Source organism: Panulirus ornatus, chromosome 66, assembly GCF_036320965.1.
Source record: "Panulirus ornatus isolate Po-2019 chromosome 66, ASM3632096v1, whole genome shotgun sequence".
Taxonomy (NCBI): domain Eukaryota; kingdom Metazoa; phylum Arthropoda; class Malacostraca; order Decapoda; family Palinuridae; genus Panulirus; species Panulirus ornatus.
The window spans coordinates 22372392-22393097 of record NC_092289.1 but is presented as its reverse complement, the minus strand read 5'-3'; the positions used below and the strand labels follow the sequence as shown (position 1 = coordinate 22393097).

The 20706-nt window shown below is 39.3% G+C and overlaps 1 protein-coding gene across 2 annotated transcripts in view; it reads right to left on the bottom strand.

Annotated features, from left to right (window-relative positions):
* Nucleotides 1–3471: 3471 nt before the first annotated feature.
* The window catches only part of Mat89Ba (nucleolar protein 6 Mat89Ba), a 53426-nt gene continuing 36191 nt past the window's right edge, over nucleotides 3472–20706 (bottom strand). Inside the window, exons 15-22 of one of the 2 annotated variants that reach the window (XM_071658341.1) lie at nucleotides 20273–20351; nucleotides 18165–18316; nucleotides 13352–13515; nucleotides 10656–10906; nucleotides 7429–7688; nucleotides 6867–7061; nucleotides 5773–5874; nucleotides 3472–3883 (exon numbers count right to left, since the gene is read on the bottom strand). In XM_071658341.1, coding sequence (XP_071514442.1) covers nucleotides 3755–3883; nucleotides 5773–5874; nucleotides 6867–7061; nucleotides 7429–7688; nucleotides 10656–10906; nucleotides 13352–13515; nucleotides 18165–18316; nucleotides 20273–20351 — 1332 coding nt within the window. In that variant the 3' untranslated portion in view covers nucleotides 3472–3754. The remainder of the gene's footprint in view (nucleotides 3884–5772; nucleotides 5875–6866; nucleotides 7062–7428; nucleotides 7689–10655; nucleotides 10907–13351; nucleotides 13516–18164; nucleotides 18317–20272; nucleotides 20352–20706) is intronic. The other variant, XM_071658340.1, reaches the window with a different exon arrangement.

Genomic DNA, 20706 nt, shown 5'->3' with positions numbered 1-20706 from the left:
TATTTAATGTATGTATGATTCATGGTGAAGTGCCTGAGGATTGGCAGAATGCTTGCATAGTGCCATTGTACAAAGGCAAAGGGGATAAGAGTGAGTACTCAAATTACAGAGTATTCCTGAGTATTGTTGAGTATTCCTGGTAAATTATATGGGAGGGTATTGATTGAGAGGGTGAAGGCATGTACAGAGCATCAGATTGGGGAAGAGCAGTGTGGTTTCAGAAGTGGTAGAGGATGTGTGGATCAGGTGTTTGCTTTGAAGAATGTATGTGAGAAATACTTAGAAAAGCAAATGGATTTGTATGTAGCATTTATGGATCTGGAGAAGACATATGATAGAGTTGATAGAGATGCTCTGTGGAAGGTATTAAGGATATATGGTGTGGGAGGCAAGTTGTTAGAAGCAGTGAAAAGTTTTTATCGAGGATGTAAGGCATGTGTACGTGTAGGAAGAGAGGAAAGTGATTGGTTCTCAGTGAATGTAGGTTTGCGGCAGGGGTGTGTGATGTCTCCATGGTTGTTTAATTTGTTTATGGATGGGGTTGTTAGGGAGGTGAGTGCAAGAGTTTTGGTAAGAGGGGCAAGTATGCAGTCTGTTGTGGATGAGAGAGCTTGGGAAGTGAGTCAGTTGTTGTTCGCTGATGATACAGCACTGGTGGCTGATTCATGTGAGAAACTGCAGAAGCTGGTGACTGAGTTTGGTAAAGTGTGTGAAAGAAGAAAGTTAAGAGTAAATGTGAATAAGAGCAAGGTTATTAGGTACAGTAGGGTTGAGGGTCAAGTCAATTGGGAGGTAAGTTTGAATGGAGAAAAACTGGAGGAAGTAAAGTGTTTGAGATATCTGGGAGTGGATCTGACAGCGGATGGAACCATGGACGCGGAAGTGAATCATAGGGTGGGGGAGGGGGCGAAAATTCTGGGAGCCTTGAAGAATGTTTGGAAGTCGAGAACATTATCTCGGAAGGCAAAAATGGGTATGTTTGAAGGAATAGTGGTTCCAACAATGTTGTATGGCTGCGAGGCGTGGGCTATGGATAGAGTTGTTCGCAGGAGGGTGGATGTGCTGGAAATGAGATGTTTGAGGACAATATGTGGTGTGAGGTGGTTTGATCGAGTAAGTAATGTAAAGGTAAGAGATGTGTGGAATAAAAAGAGTGTGGTTGAGACAGCAGAAGAGGGTGTTTTGAAATGGTTTGGTCGCATGGAGAGAATGAGTGAGGAAAGATTGACCAAGAGGATATATGTGTCAGAGGTGGAGGGAACGAGGAGAAGTGGTAGACCAAATTGGAGGTGGAAAGATGGAGTGAAAAAGATTTTGAGTGATCGGGGCCTGAACATGCAGGAGGGTGAAAGGCGTGCAAGGAATAAAGTGAATTGGAACGATGTGGTATACTGGGGTCGATGTGCTGTCAATGGATTGAACCAGGGCATGTGAAGCGTCTGGGGTAAACCATGGAAAGTTCTGTGGGGTCTGGATGTGGAAAGGGAGCTGTGGTTTCGGTGCATTATTATATGACAGCTAGAGACTGAGTGTGAACGAATGGGGCCATTGTTGTCTTTTCCTAGCGCTACCTCGCACACATGAGGGGGGGGGAGGGGGTTGTTATTCCATGTGTGGTGAGGTGGCGATGGGAATAAATAAAGGCAGACTATGAATTGTGTACATGTGTATATATGTATATGTCTGTGTGTGTATATATATGTGTACATTGAGATGTATAGGTATGTATATTTGCATGTGTGGACGTGTATGTATATACATGTGTATGTGGGTGGGTTGGGCCATTCTTTTGTCTGTTTCCTTGCGCTACCTCTCTAACGCGGGAGACAGCGACAAAGCAAAATAATAATAATAATTGTCCATTCTGCCTTTGGAAGGTATCAAGAACAGATGAACAAAAGCATCATATGCAAACATTTAATCTCTTATCTATTAAGTATAATACAAAAAAAACACCATCTATCATCCCAGTCCAACTTCCATAAACACATCTCAAAGACTCATGGTTTAACTTGAAAACTTCATACACCCTGATCCCACCCATTATAATAGCTCGTTGCCCCCTATATTTTAAATCGATCCTATTCTTTCTGTCCTATGCATGCCTCTTACTCTCCTGAATGTTCAGTCCTAGATCAATCCAAAGCCTCATTTACTCTATCTTTTCCCCTCCTTGGTCTTTCTCTTTCTCTCAATCCCTCTGCTTCCAACATGTAGATCCTCTTTTTCAATTTCTCTACACTCATCCTCTCAAATGCTCAAACCATTTCAGATCAAGGTCACTTTTACAGTGAGACTATGCCCAATACCATGCCTCTGACAATGTTATTTTTAACATAACAAACCAACTCAATATAAATGTCATTCCATGGTATTTCATTTTCAGCACATCCACCATTTTCCAGTCCCTTTGCATTCATATAGTGCAAGACCTGAATTAATACATCATTGTGGGAGACTCTCCACTATTAATACTTTCAAATAAGCCTATCTTTACCAGACCTTTCCCTCCACATGGTGCTAAACATGACCAAGACCTTAATCCCCCTCCTTTCACCTTGCAACTTACCACAGCCCCTATGGCTCCATCTGCTGCCACATCCACTCAGGAACATAAAGTACTCCACTTCTATGTCCTTTCTATTTACACTCAAGATATCCGATGAGCAAAAGCAAGGTAATCAGGTAAAACAGAGGGTAAACTCCATTGTAAATAATTGCCTAGGTTTTGTGCGTTTCAATTGTCAACTTTTTCCTTTACACAGTTTCCTAAACTCTGTCACTAACCTAGATTTTCTCTCTATATCATGAAACCAGAACCCTGTCAGTCACAAACAAATTACTAATTCCAAGCTATCTCCCAAAACCATACTGCAGATCTACTCCTAGCTCCAAGACTTGCATTACCTTTCTCACTACCCAGTATACAAAATAAAAGGTCATGGGGACATCATAGATCCTTGATGTACACACACTTTCACTGGGAACTACATACCTTCCTCCCTTACCACTTGTACACACCTGACTCTCCCTGCAGTTCCTAACTTTCAGTTTAGCCCATATATCCACAGCATCTTTATAAAGCATCTCTGTAACCCTATCATGTACTACCTCCAGATCCTTAATTACCTTATAATAATTTCTTTCTCCAAGCATTTCTTACCTATGTCCTTCAAAGCAAGCAAGTCCACACATCCTCTACCTCAGAAAAACACAAAGTTTCTACTCACTCAAATAGCTTACCTTATTGAATTTCTGTATTTTGAGGAATGTAGCCAGGAGAGGACAATTCAAACCTGACATCAAATGAGTGGGCATGGCATGCCTCCTTAGGTTGGGAAGTAAACTCAGTAACGATTCATTAATCTGATGCTTGATTCCTGACTGGAGAATTCAAGTTAGGCTTCAGGCTCCAGACACTGAGTGTATAAGGCATAATGTGGAAACATGAGATATGACTAATGAGCCACAAGTGTCTGAAAAATTTATTCAAAAACCAAGATAATTTTGGTACAGAATAATCTTAAACATGTGTAATGAGCAATATATAACAAAGAATAAGAACAGGAATTTGTAGCCTTCTTTGTAATTCATAAAAGGACAACAGAATAACTTATTGAAAAGTATCATGCAACAGTAGTCTTCATTTATGTAGTAAAGTTTAAACATGTACAATGAAATCTGAGCTATATTCAACATGGACAGAAGTTAACACAGCAAATGTACGAAATATCAGTGCATTATGTAATAAGAATTACTTTGTTACAATACTGTGAACAAGGCCTGCACCTATGGTATCGAAATCAGAAAGAATTGCTCCTACGTTGGCCACCTGTTTCACTTCTTTCACTCCAACCAACTGCTGCCCCTCCATATTACCCACCTGGAACATTCAAAATACATTAGAGTTATTCAAATATACATACAACTTGATTGGTATTACCAGACTCTGCCTACCTGTGGTTACACCAAAAGTGAAAAGTCACCATCAAAGAAGTATCTAATCTATATCTTTGATGCCAGTTCCTTCTGGGAGCTCCCATTAAAGGGGTGGCCATGGCAGAGTCTCCACTTATCTATGTCCTTACATGCCTCTCTTGCATACACCATTCTGTGCATTCTTCTCCCATTTCTCTACCTCCAGTGCTCTTCCAAACTATTTCCCCAAGTCTCAGGTGATCTTCCTCTTACACCAACCCCTTTAACTGTATTGTCATAACACTCTCCTTGCAAACTCCCCATCTTGCATTCTTTCCACATGCCCGAACCACCTACAAGTCTATCACTCCACAATTCATTCTCCTTGCATTCCCTGCCATATCAAGTCTCTCATACACCCCTCCTTTACTTTCTTCATTTAATCTAGTCATGGTATCAGTCACAAAGGTCAAGAACCAAGGCCTTGTAAATGAGTCATCTGAGAGAAGCTGTATATCAGAGTAAAATTTCTTCAAAGAACTTCTCATTTCAAAAGGGTCAATCCATTCCCTGCTAATGACCACAGCACAACCATCAAGCTGCAGGAGCCCCAAGAGATTATATAATAGGGGTTACATAATGATCATACAATCTCATAACAACTTTTATGGGGTTCATGTAGCTTCAACACTGTAGTCTAATCAAAGTAGGAGCAGGGGTCTGATGGACTCCTGTAAAATGATAGGTTCTTTGACAAGACTGTGCATCATTTTGTCCACTGGGATAGTATAATAATTAGTATCCTTTGACTATTGTTATATTAAGAGTAATAATATTTTCTATTCTTGTTTGCCATTTCCTACATTAACAAGGCAATGCCAGGAACAGACGAGGTGGATGAAAGCATCAAGGAATTTTCATATTTAAAGGATTTAGAATGCTTTTTTATATGAAGCAGCAAACAAGTATAAATGAAAGAAGATACATGGAGTAATAAACCTGGAGGATGCAAAGTGTTTTAAACACTTCGGGGTGGAAAACCTGCAGCGAATGGAACCACAGAAGCTGAAGCAAGTCACATTGAAGAATGTGTGGAAACAGAGGCAAGAACTGGTATGTCTGGAGGTATAGGAGTTCCAGTGTGTTTTTTGGCTGTGAGGCATGGGCTATTCATGAGAATGTCCAGAACTGGGTGAATGTGTTGGAAATAAAATATAGGATGACTATGTGGTGTAAGGAGAGTTGATCAAGTAAGTAATGATCAGGTAAGAAAGGTGTGGTCAGAAGAATATGGTTGAGAAAGCTAAGTGTGCCTGGACATATGAAGAGAATAAGAGCTAGGAGAGGTTGACAAAGAAGATATATGTGTCAGAAGTGGAGGGTCACGGAGAAGGGGAGAGACTGAAATAGAAATGGAAGGATGGAGTGCTCAGGACCTAAACATGCAGGAAGGTGAAAGGCGTGCACATGACAGTGAATTGGAGTAATGTATTGAAGGGGTAATGAGCTATCAGCTGACAACCAAGGCACATGAAGCAGCTGAGGGAAACCATAAAAAGGTCTGTGAGGCCTGATTATGGATAGGAGGCTGTGGTTTTGGTGCATTACAGATGAAAGCTAGAGAAGAGATGTGAGCAAATGTGGGAATGGCAAACAAGTATGAAAGAAAGAAGATAATAAAAAGGAGGAAAAAATCTGCATTAAGAACAAAAATGGCACCTCTGAAAATATTCTGAATATGAATGGAAACAGGAAGTTTTCTTACAGTTTGTCCTGCAGACATTTACATGGCTTGGATCAAAGGCAGACATTCACCTCTTATGGAAATTTACTCTGGAAAACATTAAGTCTAACCTTCACTTCCTGTGGTACGAGTGCCTGTGGTTTCCATACAACACCAATAATATTTCCTCCATGCTCATCATGGAAGAATAACGCCAAGTGATTAAATGCATGCTGAAAAATAAATTTCATAAAAATTAATCTAATCTCCTTAAGAAGATATGGTGAAAAATCAATAAAATAAAGACCCATCTGGATGGTAGTGATTCCCATGATACCTGGCAGGTGGTATAGGTAATATAACTTCCTGGTCAGTGGATGCCTGCCAAATACTACCTATGTATTATTTTGAATGCATGAAAAACTAATTTCTTCCAAGAAACCCTCACACTTTGGATCAAAGCCATCATGATTGAGAATCTAGTGAAAATGGGAATATATTAAAGACATTCTAAGCCCAGAAGTTCTGAGGAACTAGTAAAAATGAGGTTGTAGTGATGGTAACCTTCGACCTGAACCATCTGGGTGTAGTGAAGATGAGAATGTAGTAAACAAAATGGTTACTGAAGGTAAAGGTGTACTAAAGCTAAGGATATAGTGAAAACTGCTAATGACCTGACACATGAGTCTAGTGAATGGAATGATTAGTGAAGATGTGAAAATTAGGGTGTACGGCAGGTTAAAGTGTAGTGAAGATGGCCACAAACAAACCTACAGACACATGTGGTGATAAAATATAATGTCTCACTTACAGTACATGTAGTGGTGGGACATAAATATGAAAAGCTAGCCGCTTCTACCTGACCTATGCACATCCCTACTAACTAGATGTCATACGCTCTAAGCCATCCTGATATGAAGCATAAAAGAAAAAAAAGAAAAAGCTTATTGCATGACAACAGACTACGAGTCTTATTTAACTGACCCTTACCATAACACTGTTTATTCAATTCTACACTGACTGAATGTTAGATAGCATTCTAAATAAAATTAATCACTACCAGACTTACAACAATAGTTAGAATTACAGTTAGAGAATTTGAAATTAAATATTTTCTACATATTTCAGTCTTAAAGATAATGAAATGAGATGTTTTATGCTTAAGCAGAATTACTGTACTGTAAGGCTAATGAGTATACAAAATCAGGAAAAACATGCTACAAACCCTTAACTCTCTCAAGTAAAGCTGGGCTGCATCAAACATTACAACAGGCATCACTTCATCAGTGCTGTATTCATATGGTTTGACTTTTAAGTTCTTGAGCGAACGCGGATCAAGGGATTCCTCTATGCGGCTTAGCTGCTTAAAAGCTAGCTTGATTATTACATCATAGTCATCATAGGAAGGACGAAAAATTGTCTGAAAAGATAAACCAATCATGTGGACTAAGAACCACTCACTTCTAGACTTACCAAAGGTTTGGTATATATTTTGGTATATCATGCACCAGAGACAAAAGTGTGTGATCACACCTACATCAGAACTTCAATGATTTCAAGAAAAACTAAATCATAAAAGCAAATGCAAACAATCATAGTTATTTCTTTCCATTATCATACAAATAAAACAGTGACCATAGGGTAATGGATTTCTTTAAGCTAAGGTTAGCATGAATACTAGTGATGTTGAGTCTCTATTGTTATTCTGTAAGTTACTAAAACTGTTCTACCTTCAGTGCGACATGAATTGGCAGCTTTTAAGCAAAATATCAACAGCATCCTATTACCTTGATATCCGCGTCAGATTTCATCAAGTTGACATTCAGACAGCAAAGGGAAGCCTCCGCTAACTGCTTGCAGCGATAAAGAATTTGTACTGATGGTGAGCTCTTTGTCCACAAAGAAGCTAGTTTATATCGGTAGTCTAAGTCTGCATCTGAGTCAACACCTGATACACTACGTAACTCATATGGGGTGGTAAGAAACATGTGTGGAAGACTTGGGCGCCGAGAGGTAAAACGGCGGTTGAGCTCAGCCACATCTGCCACTATAATAAAGAAATAATACTTATTAGTAATGTTCAGCTTAACAGTGATGTTCATCATCATTTATTGCAGTTTAGCCTATTAACTGCATAAGCTGGGTAAGGTTAAAGCAGTTTGGGACAAGATCATCTTCAACAATGTTGTACTCTTTTCTGCCCATTGAAAATTATACAACCTCACTGAAGATTACTTATTATTCAAGGTGTTATCGTTCCAAAGCAGAGTCTACTAAGAGCCACATATACATATATAATAATTTAATTGCCACCAAAGATGAATTTTCCCTTGTGGCACAACCACAGGCAGGCAGAGTCCAGCAACACCTATGCAGTGCAGTCTATATGCATACCAGTTGTGGATAGGGGACTCTGGCTTTGGTGCATTAAACCTTAACTCTACAGAGAGGATGTGAATGACTGAGACCATTCCTTTGTCTGTACCTACAGCTTCTTTGCTAACACAAGAAAAAGTGAAAAAATGTGAAATTATATCATGCTTGCTGTTTCCCATGTTAGCAAGGTAGCATCAGGAACAGATGAAGAAATGGCCCATTACACTTCAAATGCCCTGGTTCAGTCCAATGACAGCATGTCGTCCCCTGTAAACCACCTCACTCCAACTCACTATCCCACACATGCCTTACACCCTCCTGCATGTTCAGGCCGTGAGCACTCAAAATCCTGTTCGTCCTATCTTTCTATCGCCAATTTGGCCTCCCCCTTCCCCTTATCCCCCTCCACTCCTGACACATATATCCTATATATCCTTTACATCAACCCCTCTTCACTAATTCTCTCCATATGTTTAAACAATTTCAGCAGACACTCTTCAGCTTTCTCAACCATACTCTTCTTCTTACCACACCTTTCTCTTATCCTGTCATTACTCACTCAATCAACCCTCCTCACATCACATATTGTCCTCAAACCTTTCATTTCAAACACATTCATCTTCTATATATTCTTATTTACAGCCTATGCCTGGCATCCATACTCATTGTTAGGACTATTATACCTTCAAACATACCCATTATTATCATTATGTTCATCATTATTATCATAATTCAAGTGTTTGTATGGTCTTAAGAGAGGTACCTGGGGATTAAAAGAATGCATGTACAGTGCCTTTAAATAAAGGCAAAGAAGAAAAAGTAAATGCTTGAATTGAAGAGGTATAAATATGTTGAATATACTTAGTCAGGCGTAAGACAGTAATGATTAATAAGGTTGTGTCATGCACAGAAGACATGGCGGGGGAAGAGCAGTGTGGCTTCAAGAAGGGTAGGAGATGTGTGACCCAGGTGTTTGCTTTGAAGAATTTGTGCAAAAATACTAGGAGAGTGAACTGCATATGGCATTTATGGAATTACAAAAATCATGTCACATGGTTGACATAGTAGCCTTGAGAAGGTGCTACAAATAAAAAGAGTGAATGGAAAGTTTTCATAAGTAGTGAGAGCTTTTACTGCAACAATAAAAATAAGTTCACGTGGGAGGCTTCATTTACTTTCATCTTTTACTATTCTACACTATATCTCTCCCGGTATTTCTTCACAGAAGTCCCTATTCTAAGCTCACTGTTGCCATTCTCTTCTCACTCATAACATTTCCTCTTTACTGAAGACCTCTAAAATTCTTCATCCTCACCTCCATAAGGTAATGATAAAACATCCCACCAGCTATTCCTCTCAGCACATTCACATCCAATAGCATCTCTTTTGCAAGTCTATCAATCAGTATGTAATTCAATAATGCCTGCAAACTATCTTTCTTACTAAGATAAGTATATTTGTGTATGTCCCTCTTTTTAAACCAGGCATTCGCAATCATTAGTCCTTCATCATACAACTCCATATGCTGTTCATTTCCATTTACCTTACTGAATACCTGACCCCCCTTCCTCATACCGTTAGTTGTCACATTACTCACCTTTCCATTCAAATCACCCAGCCTCTTGCATCAACACTGCTGACACATGGAATCAGCTATTCCCAAAACACTTGCTTCTCATAATCCTTTTTCTCATGGCCTGGTGCATAAGCACTAATAATTGCCCATTTCTTGCAATCCATTTTCCTTTTTACCCACATTCAATTTGGAGCCCACTCACTCGCATTGTTTCACACTACCACTCACTCGCATTCTTTCACACTCCCACAACTACTGCCTCAAAGCAACCCCCAAATTTATTTCCAAGACATTCCCAAACCATTCTTCCCCTTTACACTTGAGCTCTGCTTCACTCAGAGCCAGAATATCTAGGTTCCTTTCCTCCAACAAACAACCTTTCTGTCCTTTCTTATCATTTTGGTTACATCCATACACCCTAACCTGGACTTTTGAGAGGGATGAGCACGCCCTGCTTGGCTCCTCCTGTTCCATCTTTTAGAAACTAAAATACAAGAGGGAGGGGGGTCTTTTTTCTAGTCCCCCCACTCTTTACATCTTTTCTAACAAGAGCCTTGCTTAATTTCATGTTATGCCCTCTGTTTACTCTATCCTTGCATTTTCAAGGAATTATTTACTGTCTACGTGGTCAAACTGGTTTAAAATCTTAAAAAGATGTGAAAAGGTCAGCCCTTATGTTTCTTTCTTTCAGGATGAACAAGTTTATGGCCTCTACACTTTCCTTGTAATTCAACTCTCTTAATTTTAGTACCTTCTTTGTTGCCCTCCTCTAGGACTCCTCTCTTAGCTCATTGTGCTTCTTCAGGTGTGGTGACCAAATCTGAGTAGTATATTCCAACTGGCCTTGTAAGGTATGAACAGCTTGCAAATCATATCCTTATCTAATTTGTGAAAGCTATTCTAATATTTGCCAGTTTACAGTTTGTTTACTTTACTATTCTCCTAATGTGGGACTCTGACAACAAATTAGGGGAAAATGTCAACATTAGAAATACTTCCCACATATCAGGCCCATGAAACCTTGTGAAACATCAATAATACCAAAAAATTTTCCTACCGTACCTGTAAAAGCTTCATTAAGATTCACAAAGATAGGTGTAGTCTTCCAATCAGTATGACTCAGGAGGTGAAGAAATCTCAAAAATGCTACATGTGGTGTGTGTGGAGATGTATATGGAGCTGGGCTCAAATAAAGATAGGCCACCAGTAGTTCCACAGCTGTATGTGGAAGATGTGGCAGAAGCAACTGTGATCCAACCCATCGCTTACACAGTCGGACTCCACCACTGAAGCTTGGGTGACCTGCTTGGATGCTAATGAGATCAAAAATATTACATGTTTGGTATATTACAATAAAATAATGTGGTACTATGAATATGAGAAGAAAATCAATGTGCAAATGATTAAATGACTGAGTAAAGTAAGTAGGAACTATTGTAGAGACCAAACAAAGATGAAGTGGAAGGGTTGAATGTAGCAATGAAAAGTGAGAGCAAAAGCCCAAAATTTATTCTTCTCAACCAGTATCGATATCTTAAAATGAATAATAGTACATCCTGGCAGATACACAAGTTTTGGATAAAAAACCAAGTATCTGCCAAGATGTATCATTTTCCTGAAGACGATGCTTTCAGTTTTCACTAGTACATTTTACCCATTAGTTGATACAATATGCATTCCACCTAAAGTGTAAGGATAAAGCATATTATTATGGAGGTCCTGATGGAAGAGTTTGCAAAAATGTACAAAGGCTGCAGGTTTCTGCCCTGTGCAAAGTACAGTGAAGGCACAAAGAAAACTATGCTATTTAAAGTAATTCAAGGTAACATAATGCAGTTTAAAGGATCTTAATGAAATTTGTTTTCTGAAATGCTATGATAAAAAAGGTGTGAAAAATTCAAAATCACTGCATACCTAGATGTTGCACTAGTATGTTTTGTATCAACTATAGCTTGTACAAACAACAGTATGATTCACAGTCTTTCTAACAAATGAATGAGCCCTTAAACATATTAAGTTTTTCTGTAATCATATAGCAGACAGAAAAGTAGGTAACAACATTAGACAGGAGTATTAGGAAGTAATAAGTGGGGACATTAGATGGAATCATTAGGTAAAAGTAATAGGTTGGAAGATACAGTAGACACATTAAGTTACAAGTAATTGGTAAGAACATTAGGTAGGAGCCTCTGGAAATGCTACACAAGAGTTGCCCTCTGCCAGTGTCCTGTTAAGGGTGAGGCACTAATGGCTAAGACATGGCACTTGAATTCACCAGTTGTGGAGACTTTTGCCATGGCCACCTCCTTGAGAGAGTTCCCAGAGGATACAGGCATCAGAGATATAGATAGATAAACAGAAAGATAGTAAACATATGAAAACCTCTGCTCACCAATCCATATTTCTGAACTATGTAAAGAACCTTGAGTACAAAGATATATGATATGTAAATTATACACTGTGCATATGTCTATGTTATTCCTACTTAATATCTCTTTACCCCAATTGCCTTTCCCTCTTCAACAAAGTAGTGTTAGGAACAAATGAACATTTAGTATCATTTGCACTAATCAAATCTCTTGCAGTCATGCATACAGATATATGATATGTAAATTATAAACTTTGTGAGCAACCATCCACATGAGTGTTCATGGCAAGTGATACAAACCAAGCAATCATTTCATTTAATGAAATGCAACAATATAGCTCCACATATGTTTAGCAATAACGTAAGTGTACTATACCATTTGCAGTATCTGCCAGTTGATCTAATACACTGTCTTGTGCTTGTGTTGGGTGGTGGTCTTCAGACAAAAATGGGTGATGATAAAGTAGCTCAATGTATCAGCAGCATTTGTGTTCTGCTGCCCGAAGCAGTAACCAAATCAGGTTATGGAGATGTCCTTTTACTTCGATTTTACATTTACAGTAGTGTAAAAATCATAAATGTAATTTTTTTCAATAGATATTATAAAGAGAGAAGTCCGGTAAAGTATTATCAGGAGAGAAAGCATACTATCCATGAATCCCCAGCATGTTGTAGGAGATTAAAGGGGGTGGGAGAGGGCGGTTGGAAATCCTTCTCTCCTGTATCATTTCCAAGTAGCCAAGCAAGGAATTTTCCCTCAAAGGCTCAGTCATCTACTCTTGATGTTATCTCAATCATACAGGAAACAGAGAGCAAGTACAAAAGAAAATATTTGTACTATTTCTACTTAATATTTCTTTAACCCAACTTTTCCACTTTAGCAAGGTAGAGTTGGGAACAAATGAACATTTGGTATCATTTGCATTTATCCAGTCCCTTGCAGTCATACATACTGAACCAACATCTGAGTCTATCATCCACACCTAAGTCTCACAGACTAAACTATAAGGAAAAAAAGCTACAGATGTTGACAAAAAATGGTTGCTTTTGTGCCATTACCATTAGCTAGACCTTGTAATATTTGGCTCACCAATATAGCGCTGGTTGGTCAAGGTTGAGTCATTGTAATATCTGTTTCTTTCCACTAACTATAAAACTTTGAAACTTTACCATCTCAGGTCTTTACTAAAAGGTTTGACCTTAAAATGCAGGTTTTCAAATTCCTCTAAAACTCCTAGATATTCCTTCCTCTTGCTCTTTACTTTACTGTCTTTCTATCCCTTTTCTATACTTCATTCAAGGCCTGGCCTTGAAAAGGACTTTTGTCTGAGAACTGAGCTTGGGATATCAAAAAAAGAAAAAATATAGCTCAACATCCTCAGTCTTTCACCTGGCTAATGCTGATGTGAATCGGGGAATAATCTCAGTATGTTTCTCCAGATGTATGGCATCAGGGGTGTCTTGCTCTCGCCAGTCTCCAGTTGTTCTCTCCACTAGACGACGCAAGTAGATCTCTCGACGGTAGCATACACGAACACGGAAAATGTAGCCCTCCTAAAAATGAAAAAAGAAATAATATGAAGTTTTGACTATGACACAGTTCATCTACTTTTACATTCTAAATACCTTCAATTAAATCAAATGGTGGTGTCTGAAGCACTTCTTATCAAATTTCATTTTATAATCAAGAGAAAACCAACTTTGATTTTCCAAATTCATTCTTTGCAAAGATCATGATCCAAGATTTATGGTCAAAGTAAAGAGCTGGTAAAGCAGGTTCATTCCAGCTGAAAAGATCAAAACTATGAAAAAATTGGTGAATAGTGTCCATAACCATACTCATCAATCTATCTATACCTCTGATGCCCATTCCCTCCAGGACTCCACAGCAAAAAAGTCTCCAAAACTGGTGAACTCCAGTGCTGCATCACCCTGAACAAGCCACTATCAGGTATATCTTGAGTTATGCAGAATAAGATGTGTGAGTGTTTATTTATTTATTTTATTTATTTTGCTTTGTCGCTGTCTCCCGCGTTTGCAAGGTAGCGCAAGGAAACAGACAAAAGAAATGGCCCAACCCACCCCCATACACAATGTATACATACACGTCCACACACGCAAATATACACACCCATACATCCAAATGTACACACATATATACACACACAGACACACACATATATACCCATGCACACAATTCACACTGTCTGCCCCTATTCATTCCCATCGCCACCTCGCCACACATGGAATACCATCCCCCTCCCCCCTCATGTGTGCGAGGTAGCACTAGGAAAAGACAAGAAAGGCCCCATTCGTTCACACCCAGTCTCCAGCTGTCACGCAATAATGCCTGAAACCACAGCTCCCTTTCCACATCCAGGCCCCACACAACTTTCCATGGCTTACCCCAGACGCTTCACATGCCCTGATTCAATCCACTGACAGCACGTCAACCCCGGTATACCACATCGATCCAATTCACTCTATTCCTTGCCCTCCTTTCACCCTCCTGCATGTTCAGGCCCCGATAACACAAAATCTTTTTCACTCCATCTTTTCACCTCCAATTTGGTCTCCCACTTCTCCTCGTTCGCTCCACCTCCGACACATATAACCTCTTGGTCAATCTTTCCTCACTCATTCTCTCCATGTGCCCAAACCATTTCAAAACACCCTCTTCTGCTCTCTCAACCACGCTCTTTTTATTTCCACACATTTCTCTTACCCTTACATTACTTACTCAATCAAACCATCTCACACCACACATTGTCCTCAAACATCTCATTTCCAGCACATCCACCCTCCTGCGAACAACTCTATCCATAGCCCACGCCTCGCAACCATACAACATTGTTGGAACCAATATTCCTTCAAGCATACCCATTTTTGCTTTCCGAGATAATGTTCTCGACTTCCACACATTCTTCAAGGCTCCCAGGATTTTCACCCCTCCCCCACCCTATGATTCACTTCCGCTTCTATGGTTCCATCCGCTGCCAGATCCACTCCCAGATATCTAAAACACTTTACTTCCTCCAGTTTTTCTCCATTCAAACTTACCTCCCAACTGACTTGACCCTCAACCCTACTGTACCTAATAACCTTGCTCTTATTCACATTTACTCTTAACTTTCTTCTTTCACACACTTTACCAAACTCAGTCACCAGCTTCTGCAGTTTCTCACATGAATCAGCCACCAGCGCTGTATCATCAGCGAACAAAAATTGACTCACTTCCCAAGCTCTCTCATCCACAACAGACTTCATACTTGCCCCTCTTTCCAAAGCTCTTGCATTCACCTCCCTAACAACCCCATCCATAAACAAATTAAACAACCATGGAGACATCACACACCCCTGCCGCAGACCTACATTCACTGAGTGTGTTGTCAAGTGAGTGTGAGTGTTGTCAAGTGTTATTTGTGACAAGGAGAGATTGTATGTTTGTGGATAGTATGCCAGTAGTCCATGTGTGGGTAAGGCAGAAAGAAAAGAGAGCTACCTGGGTCACTGGAGTGCAACTTGACAACCACTGAAGTGTTGGCTCACTACAAAGCTGTCACTAACCTTCCCTACACCCAGTTAGGTAGCACTGGTAATGTAACTCCCTAGTTGGTGGCTGCCTATCAACTACTACATCTTTCCATAAACATAGTAAGATTAAAATAGTTAAGTGTCCAAGGACTATGCAGATGCATCATCTTAATTGTAGCCCAGATTATCAACATATATCCTCAATCCATATCCAGTGTACTCCAGTGAAATATGGACTTCAATCTACTGGAGCACAAGAGAAACTGGTTGGAACTTATGCTCTAAAAAAAGATAGCAAAATATCAGGGAACTTCAAAGAGAATGTGAATGTTTTGAAACAAACATTTGCCACAATTCTCTTGCTTCCCATACTGTCACATTCTAAGCACCTGACATCTGCCATCCTATCATCAAACATTCAACCCCCTCTCAAAATACTCACTCCATTTCTTCACAACTACTTTGCCTGTTACCACTTCCACATATGCTCTGTCCACTGGTGCTCTAATTTCTTTCACACTATTCACCTCCTTCCAAAATATTTTCTTATTCTCCCTGAAGTTTGCTCATACCCTCCTGCCCTAAACTATCATTTGCTCTCTTTCTTAATCCTTCCACTTTTCCCTGACCTGTTTCCTCATGTACATTGCCCAATCACATGCATTCCTTTCCCACAGGTAATGCCCATATAATTATGTTTCTTCTTTCACTAACAGCTTAATTTTCTCATACCACCACTCTCTACCCTTTCTCACATGCCTATACTTCACTTTCCATATGCAACACACTTTTCTTGCACATGTAAGCACCACTTCTAAATAACTCATTCCTCACCCACTCCCCAAGTTAGTTCTACTTTTGCCTTCTGCTATTCTTCTCTTAATCTCTCCTGGTATCTTCTCATACAAGCCTCTTTTCCAAGCTCACTTACTTTCACCATCCTCTTCCCAACCATATAATTTCCCTTCTTCCTAGAGCTTATGCCAAAGTTTCACCCTCACCTCCATTAGGAAGTAATCAGACATCCAACCTGGTAATGCCATTGTTCAACTCCCGTATAACAAATCGTTCCAATTCACCTCATCCCATGCGCGCCCCACACCCTCCTACATATGCAGGCCCTGAACCTCTAAGTGTATCATTCACTTTATCCTTTCACCTCCTCCTTGGTTCCCTTTTCTTTGTTCCCTCCTTTTATTCAGTGTCTGCAAAGTTCCAAACCATTTCAGCACACCCTCCTCAGCTCTCTCAAACATACTGCTCTCACTAACACACCTCACTCTTACTCTATCAAATCATATTCAATCAACCCTCTTCACACCAAATGTTGTCAACATCCATTTTCAAAACATCCATCCGCTTTCGTACTTGTTTAAATAGGACCTAAGCCTTGCATCCACACAACACCATCAGAACTACTATAATGTCCCATCAACCAAATCCATCCACCATCATGCATACCCATTTATGCCCTCACAGATAATGAACTCTCTTTCCAGACACTCCTCAATGTGTCCAGGACCTCAGCCATCACACGCATTCTATGACCCAATTCAGCTTCCGTACTTACATGTGTTAGCATGTCCACTCCCAGGTATCTATTACATCCTAATTCCTCTAGGTTCTTTACATTCAAACTCAAACTAATTCTTCTCTATCCACTGCGAAACCTAATAATCTTGATTTTATTAAATTCACTCAGACCTTTTTCCTTTCAAACACTTTCCTAAACTCAGACATCAGCTACTGCAGAGTCTAACTCAAATCTTTCACCAGTGCCCTGTACTCAGCAAACAACACCTAATTCAACTCCAAAGTGCCCCAACCCTCTGCCCAAATAGACTGCAAACCTGACCCTCTCTCCAAGACCCTTCCATTCACCTCCCTCAACACCTCAACCATAAAAAAATTAATTAGCCGTGGTGACATCACACATCCCTTACATGGGCCCACCATCACCTAAGACAATTCAACCTCCTCTCTTCCTACTGGCACATGGGCCATACTCTCTTCATCAAAACTTTTTGCTGCTTCTAACACCTTTGCTCACACACCATATATTCATAATATTTTCTGGAGAGCATCTACATCAAGCCCATCATACACTTTCAGCTGATCCATAAATATCATGTACATCCTCCTGTTGCTCTAAGTATTTCTCACATTTGTTCCTTACAGCAAACATCTGATCCACACATCCTCTACCACTATCATTCTTGTACCTCTGTGGTTTGAACACTCATTTTTGTCCCCCTTATTTTTATACAATGGCACTATCCATGCAATCTGCCAATCAAGAGGCAACTCATCTTAATCCATACATATGCTGAAAATCCTAAAAAAAACAATCAAAAACACAGTCATCCCTTTTCTTAAGAAATTCAACTTCAATGTCATCCAATCCAGCTGTCTTTCCACATATCATCTTAAGTAAGGCTTTCACCACCTCTTCTCTCTTCATCAAATAACTTTCCATGACTCTCTCACTTCTCATATTTCATTATCTTTCATACATCAATTTCTATCCTAAACAGATCCAAAAGTTTCATGTTTGCAAGGGAGCTGCATCAAATGTAGAAAAACATTCCCTATTTAATATCAAACATTGGTTAAACATATAAGCAAATTTAGCAATACATACTGCATCAGTCTATACAAAATAACAATACCCAGAGTATTTGCAGGAATTTAGGTAAGACTACTGATGTAACTCTATCTTGCTTAAGTAAATCAGACATCTTGCAGTGAAATTCTGCCTTAACAGCCTGGATCGCTGCCAAGTCATCTGGCCACTTTCCACTTATTTCCAAGAATACAACCACTGTAAAAAGAAAAGCTTTTTTCAGTATCATTATTACAAGCATGTACTTTATTTGTTTATGCATGAGGATTAAGTTAGTCACCATGTGGGTATAACACTTTACCAGACCCTGGCACCACTTCCTGACTGAAGGTAAGTTGGTTAATGGTGAAGAATGTACAAATTGTTTTGTGACAGCTGCAGAATTTAGATTATTTTTGGGGGAAGAGAGGGAAATCTGTGTATTATGACTTTATGGTCGCAGGGTTAACATCTAAAATTCTGATAATTTCTCTCATCCTCAGGAGACACCTTTTTACCCAAGCCAGCAATAAATGGGTAAATCATACACTAAAATGAAACTGTCTCCTCCTACTGCTGCACCTCATTACCTTGCTTTTTTCCATATTGACTCTCATTTCTCTCCTACTCACTCCCCCATACTTCCAAAATTTCTCTTTGGATTCTTCAACCAGAGCCATTTCACCTGCAAGCACCAATGATATGCCTACCATGCCCCAACATCCCCAGCATACTTTATTCCCATCACTCACTGCAAGACACTCTAATTCATCTCCTTCCCCATTCCATACATACAAATATTAAACAGCCATAGTGACATTACACTTTACTGAATCAGATCCACCTTCACCTGCTACTAATCATCATCCTCCCATTCTATCTGCATACATGCCATATCTCCCAGCAAAAGCCTCTGACTATATTCAAAAACTTTTTATTTACCCCAATATATCTGTAATACCCTCCATAAGGAATCACTGTCAATCCAGTCATACACTTTCTCATTCACGCTCCTATACATGTCATTTTTGTTTCTTAAAGTACTTCTCAAACACATTCTTCAAAGCAAACACCTGGTCCACACACCTATCTCTCCTGAACCTGCATTGACTCCACCTTATTCAGCTACAGTCTAAATCTCCACTCTTCTATACACCTTACCAAGAAGAGTCAACAGACTTATACCATACATCAAGCACTTCACCTTGGGCCACACGTCAAACAATCTGATTAACCCAAGAATAATACCACCACCCTCTTCCTGAGAACGAAAACTGTAATCCCACCCACTCTTGATGCTTTACAGAATTTCATCTCGTACTTGGCTTTCATAACAGTTTCCTCACCACTCTTCTCCAACCCATTTGCCATAATTCTCACCTCACAAGCTTCCTCATCTCCAAACACACTACAACCACCTCCCTGTCATCTCACACATTCAAGTCTTGAAGGACAGTAATCATCTCATTTCTTTTTCACATCTTTGTCTGTTACTACAACCCCATTTCCTCTCTTCAATGTTACTCCCATTTACTCTTTTCATCTCCAAATTACATTTCCTGTCTGTGCCTGTGCAATCTAGTTTTTTCTAGTTCTATGAAATACAGTTTTACACTTACATGTGAGGGATAACTACAATAAAGGATAATACTATAAAAGTATATTCAGCCTTGTAAAATCCACAAAAAAGCTGTGGCACCACTGCAATCACAGAAAATAGCATACAGTGCTGTCACCAAGTATGTATTCCTTTTGTTTACATTTATATATTGAGGGATTTATTAACATTTTGCTTTTTTAATCATAATCACAAAACTTCATACAAAAATCTTATGATTAACATTTATGTATACATATCTGAGCAAAAACTGGGATTTTGGGCAACATCTACACAAGGAATGTACTACCTTTTTTCAAATGCCCCTACAGATAGTTGAGGTAGTATATTCTGTGGATGCATTCTGCACCCATACACAGTTGCATGTCTTTCACTTTCCCTAGCAGTACATTACTAGTCAGGATACTTGGTGAACGGAGATTTAATACGAGGTTTACAGCTTCTATTGTCTTACCATCTGCCATACGATACTCACCCTTTTCTAGTTCATATCAAGATTCACAAATCTATATAAACTTCACAAATGACAAAACTTGACTAAATATGAAGTTCCTTACCTTCCATTGCATGACAAAATACTTGATAATGGCCTCCATTTCCAGAAAACAAAAGACAGTCATCAGATACTTCTACTGCCTGAAAAACAAAAGAAATATGTAATCTTTGTTCTATACAATTTCAAGCTGATATTATGCCAAATCTATCACAGAAAAAATCCCTGAAGCATGATTCTGAGAGAAGGAAACTATATCTTGGTTGCTACTAAAATTGGACAAGATGTTTAAGGTGTAAAATATAGATTTTTGATCCAAACTATAATATAATCACAGTTTGGTCTCCTCCAATGAGGAAACACATAAACTGCTTGAGAATTCCCAACTGATTGTAACATGAAGGTACCAAAATTAAGTGAAACAAGATGAATTACTCACACCTGAAGAAAAGAAGGCAAAGAGAGACAGAGCTACCTTTAAATTCCTTGTGGATCATT